At 56.9% G+C, this 13,914-nt stretch overlaps 3 protein-coding genes across 3 annotated transcripts in view; all 3 read right to left on the reverse strand.

Annotated features, from left to right (window-relative positions):
* Positions 1-1,904, reverse strand: part of VOLCADRAFT_92640 (uncharacterized protein) — a gene marked incomplete at both ends in the record, with an annotated part of 11,636 nt that extends 9,732 nt beyond the window's left edge. The window contains 4 exons of the mRNA XM_002952047.1: positions 567-643; positions 1,123-1,216; positions 1,532-1,645; positions 1,720-1,904. Coding sequence (XP_002952093.1) covers positions 567-643; positions 1,123-1,216; positions 1,532-1,645; positions 1,720-1,904 — 470 coding nt within the window. The remainder of the gene's footprint in view (positions 1-566; positions 644-1,122; positions 1,217-1,531; positions 1,646-1,719) is intronic.
* Positions 1,905-4,091: 2,187 nt separating this feature from the next.
* On the reverse strand, positions 4,092-8,815 carry VOLCADRAFT_92641 (uncharacterized protein; the record flags this gene model as incomplete). The annotated part of the gene is made up of 8 exons (XM_002952048.1): positions 4,092-4,227; positions 4,555-5,342; positions 5,982-6,362; positions 6,596-6,820; positions 7,496-7,713; positions 7,860-7,951; positions 8,003-8,098; positions 8,442-8,815. The coding sequence occupies 8 exons, from the start codon at positions 8,813-8,815 to the stop codon at positions 4,092-4,094; spliced, it is 2,310 nt and encodes a 769-aa protein (XP_002952094.1).
* Positions 8,816-9,952: 1,137 nt separating this feature from the next.
* VOLCADRAFT_92642 (uncharacterized protein) lies at positions 9,953-12,914 on the reverse strand (the record flags this gene model as incomplete). Its single annotated transcript, XM_002952049.1, has 6 exons — positions 9,953-10,309; positions 10,621-10,797; positions 11,151-11,337; positions 11,604-11,712; positions 11,876-11,913; positions 12,826-12,914. 6 exons carry the CDS (start codon positions 12,912-12,914, stop codon positions 9,953-9,955), a joined length of 957 nt encoding a protein of 318 aa, XP_002952095.1.
* Positions 12,915-13,914: the final 1,000 nt, after the last annotated feature.

Raw genomic sequence — 13,914 nt, forward strand, 5'->3', positions numbered from 1 at the left:
CCCTCCCCCGGCTCTTACGGATGTCGTCGTGTCGGCCACATTACGTATAAATCTAATAGATGCATTAGCTAGCCTAATGAGTACAGGAATGTTTTCCAGTACATTCCAGTACGTTCCATACGTTCCAGTACATTCCAGTACATCCCAGTACATTCCAGTACATTCCAGTACATTCCAGTACATTCCAGTACATTCCAGTACATTCCAATACTTCCAGTACATTCCAGTACATTCCAGTACATTCCAGTACAGAGTACAGAGATGAACAGCGCCTGTGGGTGCTGTAACCGGATGCTGGGGCCCTACCCTTTCACGGTGGTGGTACTCGGCTACTCACCACTTGCAGAAGCGGAGGAGGAGGAGGAGACCGGAACGGGTAGAGCGCCCACCCGCCCACTGCTCAAGTCAGCCCATAGTTAACACCCTTGCCAAACTAGTGGTACTATTTCCCCCCCTTTCGTCCATCCCCCGGTCGGGGACACTTAAGCACATGAGTCATCCCCCCACCAGCACAGCAGACACATACATACACACACAGCGCACACAGCACACGCGCATGCGCGCACCTCAGCCCCATGCAGAGTGGCATCCACTTCGCCTGCTGCTCGGGACTGCCCTGGGAGAGAATTGAAGGAATGAACATCTGGCGGGAAGAGGAAAGGGAGGGGGGGGTCAGCGGGGAGAAGGGAGGCATGGCAAAACACACGTGCATCCGTTTTTGAACATGGCTCGTGATGCATGTCGGAATGCAACGGGTGTCCTTCCCCCTTAACAAATGCATTGGTGCCTGTGCCTGTGCGTGTGTGTGTGTATGTTTGTGTGCGTGTTACACCTCGGTTGCGTTACCCAGATGGAGAGGTGTGTAACGAGTGCCAATACACGAGCCAGCAGAGGCCCAAGAGCCTAAGAGCCACAAGGCAGTGCCGATCCCCAAGGTCCGCGTGGTTGGACTTTCCTCTTTTTCCCCCTCCCTCCATGCAAAGGACGTCGACACATATACACACGCAGATAAATACACACGCTAGGGAGCCGGAGCCCCACTGTCGATTTGCAATTCTGGTAAACGCACGTCCGATGTTGGATGCCGTACACCGTACATTGTATGTCGTACTTCGCACCCACCCCAATGTGCAACTCCAGGCCGCCCGGGAAGTCCACCAGCGTGCGCATCAGAGCCCCATCATCTAGACCAAGGCCCTCAGTCTTCATCTTCTCCCTTTGGTGGCGTGTGTGAAGTGTGTGTGTGTGTAAGAGGGGGGAAAGGTGGGGGTCGGGTTAAAAGAGACCCAAATGAATGTATACAGAGTTCAAGGAGGAGAGGCGGAGGGGGGAAATGCAGAGCATACTTCGGGTCGAAAATTGCGAACTGGGTATCGCAATTCAATATCAGCAGGCCGGGCCAGCGAAGGCCGGCCCCCAGGTTTGCCAAGGGCGTGCTTTCCCATACAAATAGATAGAGTTAACATGCGTCAGGGCCATTCTTTATGCAATTCTGGTATGCTGGGTGATCGGGAGCGCAGGTGCAGCTTACCAGATGCCAAGTGCGGCTCGTAGGCCTCCCACGTACTCCTCCTCGCGGCCCAGAAAGTATCGCCTGCTCTTGTCGCCCCAAGGTGTCTTTGACAGGATTTCGGCAAATCGTTGCCTGACCAAATCCCAAAGCACGTCAGAGCATAGCATGACCAGTCAAATGCGATGGTGAAAAAAGCTTGAACTCACTTCTTCTCCAGAAGCTCCTTGCCACCATTTAAGACATAAGCGAGCTCTTGGACGTTGAAAGTCGCCTTGCGACGCTCCTCTTCAAGGTCTTTGGATGGCTCTGTATGCGTCCGCAAAATGATGTTGGTGGCTGGACGCTGCAGCTCTTTAGTGCGCTCATCGACTACGTGATCGACCATGTCCATGCGATCCAAGTAACTGCTGGACGTGGTGAAGAGCTACTCCAAAGTGTATTATTCTGCCGTGTGCGCCCTTGAAGCAGCAGCAAGAACGTCAGGCTGTCTGAAAAATACGTCTGTCGGTTTTATATATCAAGTATAGACCATTGGAACATGATGCCCATCTGCCCATGGGGGACAAAATCCAGCAGCGGTTGGCGCATCGTCACAAACGGTGCCGTACAATTACGAGCCAGCCACAAAACTTTACGCAAGCTGGCCCGGAGCGCGTTACACCACCAAAGCTTTGCTCGATACACAGTACGAAAAATTCGATGCATAATAACCAAACCCACCATCCAAAAAGAGGGGCCCAGGCTTCAGAAACCTATCGGATAGCAACCCATTTGGATGTGAAGGGCAAGCCCGCTGCTACGCGATGTAACACACCTGGCCAGACAATTTGCAACTAAGTCTGAAATTCAAGCTGTTCCGTCCTACCTGAACACCCGTCGGTTTAGGCAAATCCCTTAAAAAGTCCCGCCTTTGAGGCTTTCAGCCATCACCTCACCGCCAGCACCATCTGCCGATGACCACATTCAGCAAACTCCGCACTTAGCCGGTCTCGATACACGCAATTCCCGCTACCATCCCTTTTGGAATGGAAACCGTTGAGCTTGCAACACCCCATGTCGTATGGGCAAGGTTACGTTGCCTTAGTGCACAAGGATGATGAACATTCGGTCTGCCCGACGTTGCGGGTTCGGGTCCCACAGCAACCGATGAAGCATCCCGACTGCAGGCGGTGAGCCCACTGCTTGCTGGCGGGGGCCCGCATAAGAGAAGTACTCATTCGGAGGGACGTGAGGGGCTAGCTGTACCGCTTATATGTAGGAGAGGTGTCAACGGCCCGAACGTGTAGCGGCGGAAGAGGTTCCCAGGGGTGGTAGGGAGGAGGAACGACAGGTAGGGAGGAGGAACGATGGACTTGGGCAAGAGAACCAACCCTCTGATGGTAGAGTGAGAGCAGCGAGAGGTAGAATCTGGGTCGGAAAAACGTATTTCCTGGAGTTTCAGAAGGTAAGGATCTGCGACTGTCCATGTCGTGTTTGTACACTGGACCACAGGCAGCACATTTTGTGTCGCTGTTATTGTCGTATTATAATGGTTAATGGGTTACTCAAATGTTACTCCCCAAGCAAGGAGCAGAAGTCCGGCAATTCAAAGATTTCGAAATATATGTAAGAGACCATCGCCCTGTTAGCTGGGTACCAGAAAGTGGAGAAAAAAGATAGATAGTTATCAAGATTAAAACGCTGAAATCAGGATAGTTGTGCTTCGACCAGCCGGGGTATGGAAGCTAAATGTCCCTAACACGTTTGGTAGGCGACATGTCTCCTCAAACTGGTTCGGAGACGAGAGCAGCACGCAACGTGAAGGCATCGTTGGCAAATGCAATAACAACAACAGCAGTGCGGTCAGCCGCACGCATCCGAATATGCGCCACCGACAAAACGCTAGCGGCAGCGGCAGATGGCCACTGCGCCGTCGACCATCTGCCTCGGAATGAAACTGCGGGCCGGAGTCATGTACGTTATTGCACGTTATGGCGCGGTTCGGTTCCCGGTTCAACGCACATTATCAACTGGCGAAGCAAATTGCTTGGACTTTCGATGTACGGTGTTGGTGCGGTACGAGCCCACATTCTCAGGGCAAAAAAGATTTCACAATCCTGTTGGTGGCGCTTTGCGACTATATCCTGTTTCCTTGTTATTTTTAGGCTGCCAGATCTGGCCCTGGCAGCTTTAGCGGTGTACCACTCCAACAGCATATCATGGCGTCATGCTCAGTTCATGCTACCCTTTAGTGGCTGTACATTATCGCTTGTGACCCCTGCGTACATCGCCAAGTACATCGCCAAGTCACTCTTCCAAGTCTCCCAAGTCTTCCAGATATGCTATGATATACTAAAAATGCCTTCGGCGCCGTACCATGCAAGTTTGCAAACCAAAAGACTGGCCGCCACGTTCCTTATCCAATATCACCTCAGTAGTTAACAGTGCAGTACCGAACTGCAAGTAAATAGCATAGTGGAAAGACTTAATATTCTTGCAAGAAAATATTTTACCTGTAAGACGCGCAAAAGCAAGCAACACTATCCTAAGTCCCATGTGGCCAAGGGCTCCCACTAGGCCGGGGGACAACCCTACCACGTTAGCGAAACACAACTTCCAGCAAGGCCTCCCACCCGCCACCACCGCCACCACCGCCACAGCAACCCGCCATCGCTCGCATCACTCGCGCCTGAGCAGCTACAGACGCCTCACCGCAGCCGCACAGGCCAGAAGTGCTGCAGCCGCAGTCCGCAAATTCTATCCGCCGCAACAGGCGGTGATGAATCCTATCGCCGCCGCCGCCGCTGCCGCCGCCGCCGCTGCCGCCGCCGCCGCTGCCGCCGCCGCTGCCGCCGCCGCCGCTGCCGCCGCCGCCGCCGCCGCCGCCGCCGCTGCCGCCGCTGCCGCCGCCGCCGCCGCCGCCGCCGCCGCCGCTGCCGCCGCTGCCGCCGCTGCCGCCGCCGCCGCTGCCGCCGCCGCCGCTGCCGCCGCCGCGTCGGTCATCGTCGTTGCCGTTGCAGCCGTCGCCGCCGTCCTCAGCGGCATTCCCCCTGCCGCCGCACTTCATCAGCCGGACCAGCAACGCTGCTGCGACTTCACCCGTTAGGTTGTGGAATCCATCTAGCTTGAAGGTACGAAGGTACGGCATGTACAGCAGCGCCGAGGCGACGGTCGGCAGTAGGGACTCTGGTCCAAATAAATCCCCAAGTTCAGCCGCAGGGCTCCGAAAACCGCATTCCGCACATGCCGTGCCTGAAAACTGAGCAGCAGCAGCCGCCGCCGCCGCCGCCGCCGCTGGGGCCCAAGCACGGTCACTGGGAATCCACGCCGTACAGTCCCCCTGCAATGTATGTATGGACGTATGGTCCTGCGCGGCGCCATCAGCGCCATTCCCGGGCGCCACGCGGCCTGTTCCCTCTTCCTCCTCCACCTCCTCCTCCTCCTCCTCTTCCGCGCCATCCACCTTTAGCACCAGTACCTCAGCTCCACACCGGGCCATTGCGCGAACCATCACTTCGACTTTGAATGAGGCGGCGGAAGCGGCGGCAACGCTGCCGCCGTCACCAGTACCCCACCCGACATCTGGTCCGCTGCCACGGCAGCGGCAGCGGCGATGATGGCAGCGGCCTCCGCCTCCGCCAGCCCCACTGCCGTTACGGACATCCCGAGCTCCTCCTACGTACGCATCCATTCTGGCCTCCACCTCAGCATGGTGCCGTACCCGACCCGCTTTAGGCTTTGGCCATAAGCCCCGCCTTGCCAATCCGATGGAGAGGACCCTCTCAGCACAGCCTTCGTGGTTAAGTTCCGAGCTCCCGTCGGCGCCACCGCAAGTCCTCCGAGTGGTCATCTGCGGTGGCGCCGACGAACACGGCGACGACCTGCCCACGGGCCAAAGCTGTGCCGCCGCCCTGATGGCAGCCGCAACGGAATACTCGTCCTGCAGCCACCCAATGTGCAGCCTCTGCAGGGACGACGATGAGGACGACAATGGCGGCAATGACGGCGATGGCGACGAGGACGGCGATAGTGACGAGGACGGCGATGGCGACGAGGACGGCGATAGTGACGATGACGATGACGGCGACGAGGATAGTGATGGCGACGATGACGATGACGGCGACGATGACGATGACGGCGACAATGACGGCGATGGCGACAATAACGGCGATGGCGACAATGACGGCGATAGCGACGATACCAGCGATGGCGACGAGGACGGTGATGGAGAAAGCCCTGGTTGCGGCGGCGGCAGGCTGGTCGCCACCAGCGCCGCCATGGCCGTACCCATGTTCCTGATCTCCTCTCTCAACGGCCAGGGGTCTCGGAGCTCCAATGCCGTCAGGTGGGGCAATGTGAGAACGCGGCGCCAGGTGGACTGCAGGGATGGAAGCTTGGACAGGGACAGGTGCCGCAGCGCCGGGAACATAAGGCCCAGGGGGGGACACAGCCGCGGCAACAAGACGCCCCACACGCAGAGACTCCTGACACAGACACAGCCGCTTCCGCTGGCTGCAATTCTGGTGCCGCTGGCGCAGCCGCCGTCAGCGCTGTCGATGGCGGCCGCGGCGATTGTGCCGGAGGTGGCTTCACTGCTCCAGGGGTGATCCGGGTCGCCGAGGTGCTCCAGGGAGAGGCGGCGAAGGCGGCAACACGCTGCCAGCGCTCGGGCATGAGACAGGGACAGACCGCGGGGCCCGGCTGGCTGCGGGCTGTGGTAGCAGACCGTCGCAGCAGTGGGAGGCTCGTTCTTGGAGCCACCAGGAGCTGGTGGTAGCAGCCGCCGTGCTACAGCCTTGAGAGCTCTGACGGCTGCAGCGGTGGGTGGTCGAAGGTCCAGGGTGGCGAGGTACGGCAGATAACGCATCACCTGTAGTATGAAGGGCGAAATTACGTACAGGTGGGCAGGTGGGCAGGTGGGCAGGTGGGGGCAGGTGGGCAGGTGGGCAGGTGGGCAGGCATGGCTTATTGCCTTAATGAAACCTGGGGGCTAGGGAAGCCCACTACTGCAACCAATCCATAACGCCCCTCAGCCGTTTTGGCCTTCAGTGGGCCCGACGAAACAACCAACGCTTACACATACACACACGTCTTGACGCGCACCTCCAGTGCAGCGGGCGGTGGCGGTACGGCAGCAGCAAGTCTCAAGTGACGAAGTTGTGGGGTTCGTGCCACTAACAGCTGTAACACGTCGGCTGTAGTTACGACCGGCTCGGCTGCCGTGCCCGGCATGATCCCGCTGCTGCCGGCGCTGCCAACGGTGTACAACACGGGCACCAACTCGAGGACCGTCAAGTTGGGCAGGTACGGCATTGCGGATAGCGCCATCTGTTGTTGCAACGGCGATGGTGGCGGGCATTGGCTGACATGCATTGAGCCGTACGGTAGCGGCTGGTGCAGCTGTGCCGGCGGCGGCGTCGACCTCGAGACTCTGGCATCCACCATTGCGGTTTGGGTGGCGAGGTCGGTTACGCCGCATCTGACGCAGCGGCTAGCAACGGCGATGGGAACGCGGCCGCCCGCGAGGCCCGGCGGCGTTGCGGGACCGACAAACGAAGCTACAGGCTGACCCGTGGTTCCATTGATGATCTGGGTCGTGCTAGTGCCAGGCTGGCTATTTAATCCCCCTAGGCTGCCCTCTCCGCCATTCCCCCCGCCCCGTACTTCCGGAAGACACCAATCCATGGGGAGCTCCCCTCGACGACCACTAGACAACCTGACGTTAACTGGTACATCCAGCGCCGGCAGCAGCTGGACTCCCGGGTGCCCCGCCGCCGGGTCACACGGCGACGGCTGTAGCTGCGGTGCTGCCGATGGCGGAGGACTCGGAGGCGGAAGCGGAACCAACGCCTGTGACAGGGGTGACTGTGATGGCTGCTTTAGCTGCGGCCGAGGTTGCTGAGGTGTCAGCGGCGGCGACGGCGGCGACATCTGCACGAGCAGCAGAGCTAGGCGGTCCAGGCAGGCGCCTAGATCGACTAACGCATGCAGCTGCTCCGGAACCTGTACGAGCAAGTACGGGAGCGGCAAGGAAGATAACAGCCGTCGGTTGGCGGCATCATCGTCGGTAACGGACTCCTCAGTGTAGACGCTGGCGCCTTCAGCCGCCTCTCCCTCCTTGTCGTGATGGTCTGCACTGCCGGAATGCCAGCTGCACATGTCCTCTGCCAAGTCCGAACTGCCGGTAGCCAGTAGCCCCTTGCAGTTCCCGATGGGAACACCTCGACCACCGGTGGCGTGACACCGGGAATGCCGGCCTGTGCCGGGGCGGCGTCCTCCGCTATTGCTACAACTATTGCTGCTGCTGCTGCTGCTGCTGCTGCGGCGGCTGCTACAGCCACCCATGCGGCTGCTCCTGCCGTCAAACACGATTCCCTCCCCAAGGAGGCTGAACCGCAGTCGGGGTCGGCCGTAGTGCAGGAACCGCAGCCAGGAATACGGCAGAGCCAAGGAGGCCGACTGTGGTGGCGGAAGCAGCAACGGCGGCGGCGGCGGCGGCGGCCATCCCACCGGTAACACTCCGGGCTCCAGAGCCACGTGTAACGTGCTTTGCCGGCTACTGCTACGTCCTCGCAGATCGCGGTACCGAAAAGCGAGATCTGGAAGCTGTGGCGGCAGCGCCACGCCGGCGCCATTGCTACCATCGCCCACAGCGTTACCATCACCAGCAGGACAGCAATCCCCTTGCAGCGCATCTGCCAGATGTGCCCAAGCTATTGTCAGCTGAGGTGGTGCTGCCGCCTTTGCCTTCGCCGCCGGCGTCCCGCCTTCACTTTCGCCTTCACTGCCGCCGCCTTCGCCGCCTTCGCCGCCGCCGCCCACTTCAACCTTTGCCGCGGCGGCAACACCGGAGGCGATGCCGCGATCAGGACCAGCGCAATAACCTCGGCCACACCTGCTGTTGCTGCCATTGTTGCTACCATCTCCACCGCTGCTGCCACTGCCGTACTGCCCCCCAAGGTCACCCCGTAACGGTTGCACGCTGCGCAGCAGCAGCAGCCGTAGCCCGCCCAGCCGGGTGACCCCCCGCGCCAGGGAGGACACAGCGTCCGCATCGGGCACCCCACCAGGCTGGGTGATGAAGACGACTTCCAGGACCCGCAGGTTGCTGCCGGGACCGCCGGCGGCGTGCAGTATTGTGGTTAGGGGCTGCGGGCCGAGCTGAAGGGATAGGCGGGTTGTGCAGCAGCGCAGGATGGTGTCGCGCAGTTCGCGACAGCAGGCGGCCAGGTTACCCCGCGAGGCTCGCGGAAGAAGGCCGCAGAGAAAGATGAGAAGGTCCGGAGGCAGGTGCGATAGGTGCGTGGGATGTGGCTGAGGCATGGAAGGCGAACGACGCTGCCTTTTCACTTTTCCTGGGCCTGATGTGGACAGCCCTGGAGAATATAATCTACAGCCCCAGGAGACGTGCGTGCAAATTTTCTTGGGTGTTGTTACAGATTTTTTTCACAATTGCCGGGCGAAACCTTGTTTTCGTGTTAGTGATGTAAAACCTTTCGTGTCGTCCGAGGCGCGAAGTACGGTAGATCGTCAGAAATCGCTTCGGGTCCATCCTAGAGCTATCAATATCACAAGGTATGAGCTAAATTCGGATGAATGATGTACGTGTTGGAAAGCAACATAGAGGTCGTGCGCGCGCGTCATCACACATTTTGTTACAGGGGATCGGCATCTTTCCAGATCGTCAAGACTACCTGAATCTATGTTCCACGACAATGAACGCCTTACTCTGAAAACTGTCACCCTGGAAACGTTCCTGATCTAAGCTGCGTATACCATTTCTAACACCCAACGAAGAGTCCACCACACAGGATCGTGTCGTAGCTGCGGTGTGGCCATATATGCCTGGCAACACGTCTCCATCCCGACAGCTCCGGCACCTAAACTTAGGAGCACAAAATAAAGGGCAAATCACTGTTTCGTTTACCTACCTATCATAAGCAGGGCGGAAAGCTTCCCTGGAGCAATACATGTGTAAGTGTACACTTACATCGGTTTTTTTTGTTGTTATCGACTTCGGACGGCCTGCGGCTGGCCCATACTCCCCCGACTCGTATGGACCCGGTTTACCTAACGGTTTACCTAACGGTTTACCTAACGGAACTCAAGGGTAACACCAACACACACAAGCATGGACGTTTCCATCAGCCTGCTACGCGACATGGCACATGCCTGAAAGCATACCCTAAAGTACCACATAAGTGGCAATAACAACTTCCTTGACGAGAATGCGCACACACGCGTTGTGCAGCAGCAGCAACTGCACACACATAATTTCGTCGACGTGAACGCATGCATACAAGTCTCGTTGTGCAGCAGCAGCAACTGCACACACATAATAACGCAAACAGCAATATGAACACCAAGCCAGCCACTTCATTCACGCACCCACTTAGTGATATACTCTGAAAGAGCCAGCCATGCAGCCCCACACACAGCTACCGGCACAGCCAATCAGTGTCACTCATCAAACACATCTCGTAAAAAGTTTAAGAAGTCTTGGTCAGGGTCCATGTCACCGAGAGCCACAGCTTCTGGTTGTGGCACCACCGCCGCGACTTCCATCTCTGTGGGTTGCTGTGGTGGCAGCGTCACCAAGGCTGGCAGCGGTACTGAGGTTGGGCCGGTGCAGGGGCTCCACGACGCGGCCACCAGCAGGTCAGCAAGCGACACCACAACGGGTTGCAAACCTGGTGCCTGTAGAACCGCCACCGCGGTGGTGACTGGCACACTCCCAGCAGCCAGCGGAAGTCCCTGCAGCGGCTGGACCGGTGGCAAGACGTCCTGCAGCCCCTGCACCTCCAACAACGGAGACGACTGGAAGAGGAGGGGGTGGCGAGTGGCGGTTGGGGGACGGGGAAATTTAAGAAACAGCAGCAGTTCAGATATGGTGTGGTTGGTAAGGGTCGAGATGAGGAACGAAACATGCATGTGTATTAATTAAGGGCTTTATGTAGCCACAAACTCAGGACAACATCGTTTCCTACCCATGCATTAATCATGTGATACATATCCGCAACCCACTGTTGCGAGTATTATTGAAAGGGAAAGGGTGGAGAGCCGGGGAATGGATACTAACCCACCGAGTGAGCCACCAACCCACTACTGGCTCACGCTTCACCGCTCACCAGGTAGGCCGTGGCAAGCAGATTGCTGATCCTCCTTATCACATTGTCTCCTCCAAAGTCTCCGAACTGGCCTTTCTCGTTGAAGCTGCGACTTAGGCACTGAAGCATAGGGCCCACCTCCTCCCTGTCCAGCTGGGATAGGGACCCCAAATCCGCGCTGTAGTCCTCCCGCGGAAACTGCGTCAAGATGCGCCGACATGCAGCTGTTTAATTTCGGAACCATGTTTATAAAAACTACCGTACTGCACAGAGTATCATCGCGGCACAGCGTGTGAATGAAGGGGTGCGGAAGGCAGGAAGGTAAGTACATGCCTGTATACCGTACATATACATCAATCTGTCAGTTGGGAACATCGACTTTCCCCGCCGGACCAAGCACATATAACATACACACACACACATATGCTTGATGGGTAGCCATTCGCGTCATCTTAGATCGCATGATGCATGTCATGTAGCTAATTACATAAAGACATCTATCCTATATTATATATTCACAAACCATGCGATAAAGTAACCTAATGACTCACATTAATAGTGGTATCTAGACCCCAGAATACGATTGCGGCGATATCGAACGCCCGGGCCGCCATCCGCTCGGTCTTGTATGCTCCCAGGTAGTACTGCTTTCCCCTGTTCCTCTTTCCTGGATGGTCCTTCTTGCGAGGCACTGTTGGGTCCCACAGGTGAGCCTCCCATTTCTTTGTGTTCTTGTGCCTGCAAGGTTAGGGATTGGGGCGGTTTCGGCGAGGCCAGGAGGGGACTGGGTGCATGAAATGCCGCAACACTAGGTGGTGAGCCGCGCGTGGCCCTACAAATACGCGCATGTAATTATGCCTCGCTTCATGAGGGATGACGTCAGAGTGGTGGCCGGATGGCAGGATTGGGATGATGGGAAGTTGGACATGGCTGCTGGGATACATACGTAGTTAGCTAACTAGATGGAATGGAGTGGTAAGGGATGGAGGATGTGTATCACCTACCAGCTAACGCCCTTGAACTGAGAGCTCTTATTTATTGAACCACTGTCCGTTCTACGTGTCTGGCTGTTGGCGGTGTTCTCCATCGTCGTCGCATTGACGGGGTCATCGCCTTCAAGGCCGCCGCCATGGCCGTGGTCGAGATGGTTGCTACCGACATTACCAGAAGAGCGGTTGCCGGCCCTGGTGGTAGTGGACGCCTTTCCCCGCCTCTTGTTAGTGGAGCTACCGCCGCGGCGGCGATGGCAACTGCGTTTGGTGGCTGTACCGCGCACTGGGGGTGCTTTCCGACTTGAGGTCGGCACTGCTACTGCTGGCAGCGGACGCGCAGGGGGAGTGGTGTCATTGGGCGGGGGGACAGAAGGGTCAAGACAGAGGCTCTGGATGAACCCATTCGACGGCACAGGCTCCATCCGCAGGCGATTGATTTACGATATTGCCTAGAGCACAAGTGTTGCGAGTAGTGTTATTCCTGGAAATGATACGGAAAGATAGTAGATCTACTCGTAATCCATGTAGCTTGGGGAACACACTCTTATGCCTTATTGATGACTGGTCACCAATAAGCTTTTATGAGCATGAGTTCCCCTCACGTAGATACGACCATGGGATGGGGAGACAAGGAAAGGGTCTTATCGCTCGGTCCTATGCTTGGTTGGTGGCAGAAATCTTGTACTGTTCGATGAAGTATTTAACTTGCCTAGCTAGGCAGCCCAGGCATTCCTAGGCACACCTAAACAGGCATCCCTCGAGGGCGACATACCCCGAGGTGATCAAGGCGCGGCGAGGTACCCCGAGGCGCGGCATCGGTTGATGCTATGCAGTTCTCCGTCGCTTCCCCCTCGGACATAGATAAAGTTCCCCCCAAGTATTTGCCAAGGCCACGCGAAAGTCCCCATACACGCACAATCTTCTGCCTCGGGCTAGAAGGTTTACGATTGCCTCTCCCTTTTTTTAATTTATGCGGAAACTAGATAATTATTCTGTGACTATAATTTACAACAAAAAGTAGTCATTTAGACGGCACATTACGCCAACCCTGCTTGCCGAGGCTTCTAGGATCTAGCTCGTCTATCTGCCGGAGTATCGAACGGTAGGTCCTATTAGTGGTGACATTACTATTTTTGACGATGAGATGGGACGGAGCTTAGTGCGCGCACACTACCGCTTTTTTCACTTAACATTATACATGCTTTTTTAAGGTATTGTCACTGCTTTTACTCACCGTCCAAACCACATGCGCCCCTGTGTCAGAGGGTTGACGACACCAACGCATTGCTGAACGAATCTATGATGATTGCACTTAGACGTCATGATTGAGTCCGTGGAGCGACCACGGAGAACTGCGCATTTTACAGAACAACGTTTAACCTAGAGTGCGAGGTCCGCATTCAGCCGCCAGGAAATATGACGTGACACCACTGCAACCGACTCTGGCAGGATGTACACTGGCTAGTAACATATGTACAGCCTCAACACTTTCAAAACGCCTCAGCTTCTCGAGCTACAACTCACCTACTCGCACGCATACTTCTCATGCTAGCTATGCAATAAAACACCACTGTTAAATGCGGTTTGGTATTGTGGTGTTTCAGTATCATGAAAATCCCAGACTTCTCAGGCATGTGAGCCGTGTTCACCGTATGCCTTACACGAGCTCGTCATAACCTGACGCAGCTTCACCGGTGCCCGAACAAAGACATAGAACGGTAGTTGGCTCCGCAACAATGCTAGTATTACTGCGTACCGACGGCATATTTATTTTTTTTGTCGAAGGGGAGCGGAGTCAACGGCCACATCCCACTCTCCTAACTAACACGCTACTGCCAACCCCTACAAATCTCCCGTCACGTGCATCAGCTACTATTTACCGTACCCCACCGCAAACTACCCAGCCAACCTACGTGCACCTCAAGAACAGGCCACTCTTCCATTCGCCTCCGTTGTTGGAGGTGCAGAGGCTGCGGGACGTCTTACCATCGGTCCAGCCGCTGCAGGGACTCCCGCTAGGGGCCCGTGTGCCGGTCACCACCGCGTTGGTGGTTCTACAGGTGCCAGCAGACTTGCAATATCGTTGTGGCGTCCCTTACGTCATGCTGGTGGCCGCGTCGTGGAGCCCGTGCGCTGGCCCAGCCGTAATGCCGCTGCCAGCCTTGGAGGCTGCGCTACCACAGCAGCCCACAGAGGCGGCAGTCGCGGCGGTGGTGCCACAGCCAGCAGCTGCGGCACTTGATGACATTACTCCTGACCAAAATTTCATTCAGCGTTCGTTGCGCGAGGTATTGGATGGGTCCGTGTGGGACTAGAACGCATG

This window comes from Volvox carteri (assembly GCF_000143455.1).
Source record: "Volvox carteri f. nagariensis unplaced genomic scaffold VOLCAscaffold_27, whole genome shotgun sequence".
Lineage (NCBI taxonomy): Eukaryota > Viridiplantae > Chlorophyta > Chlorophyceae > Chlamydomonadales > Volvocaceae > Volvox > Volvox carteri.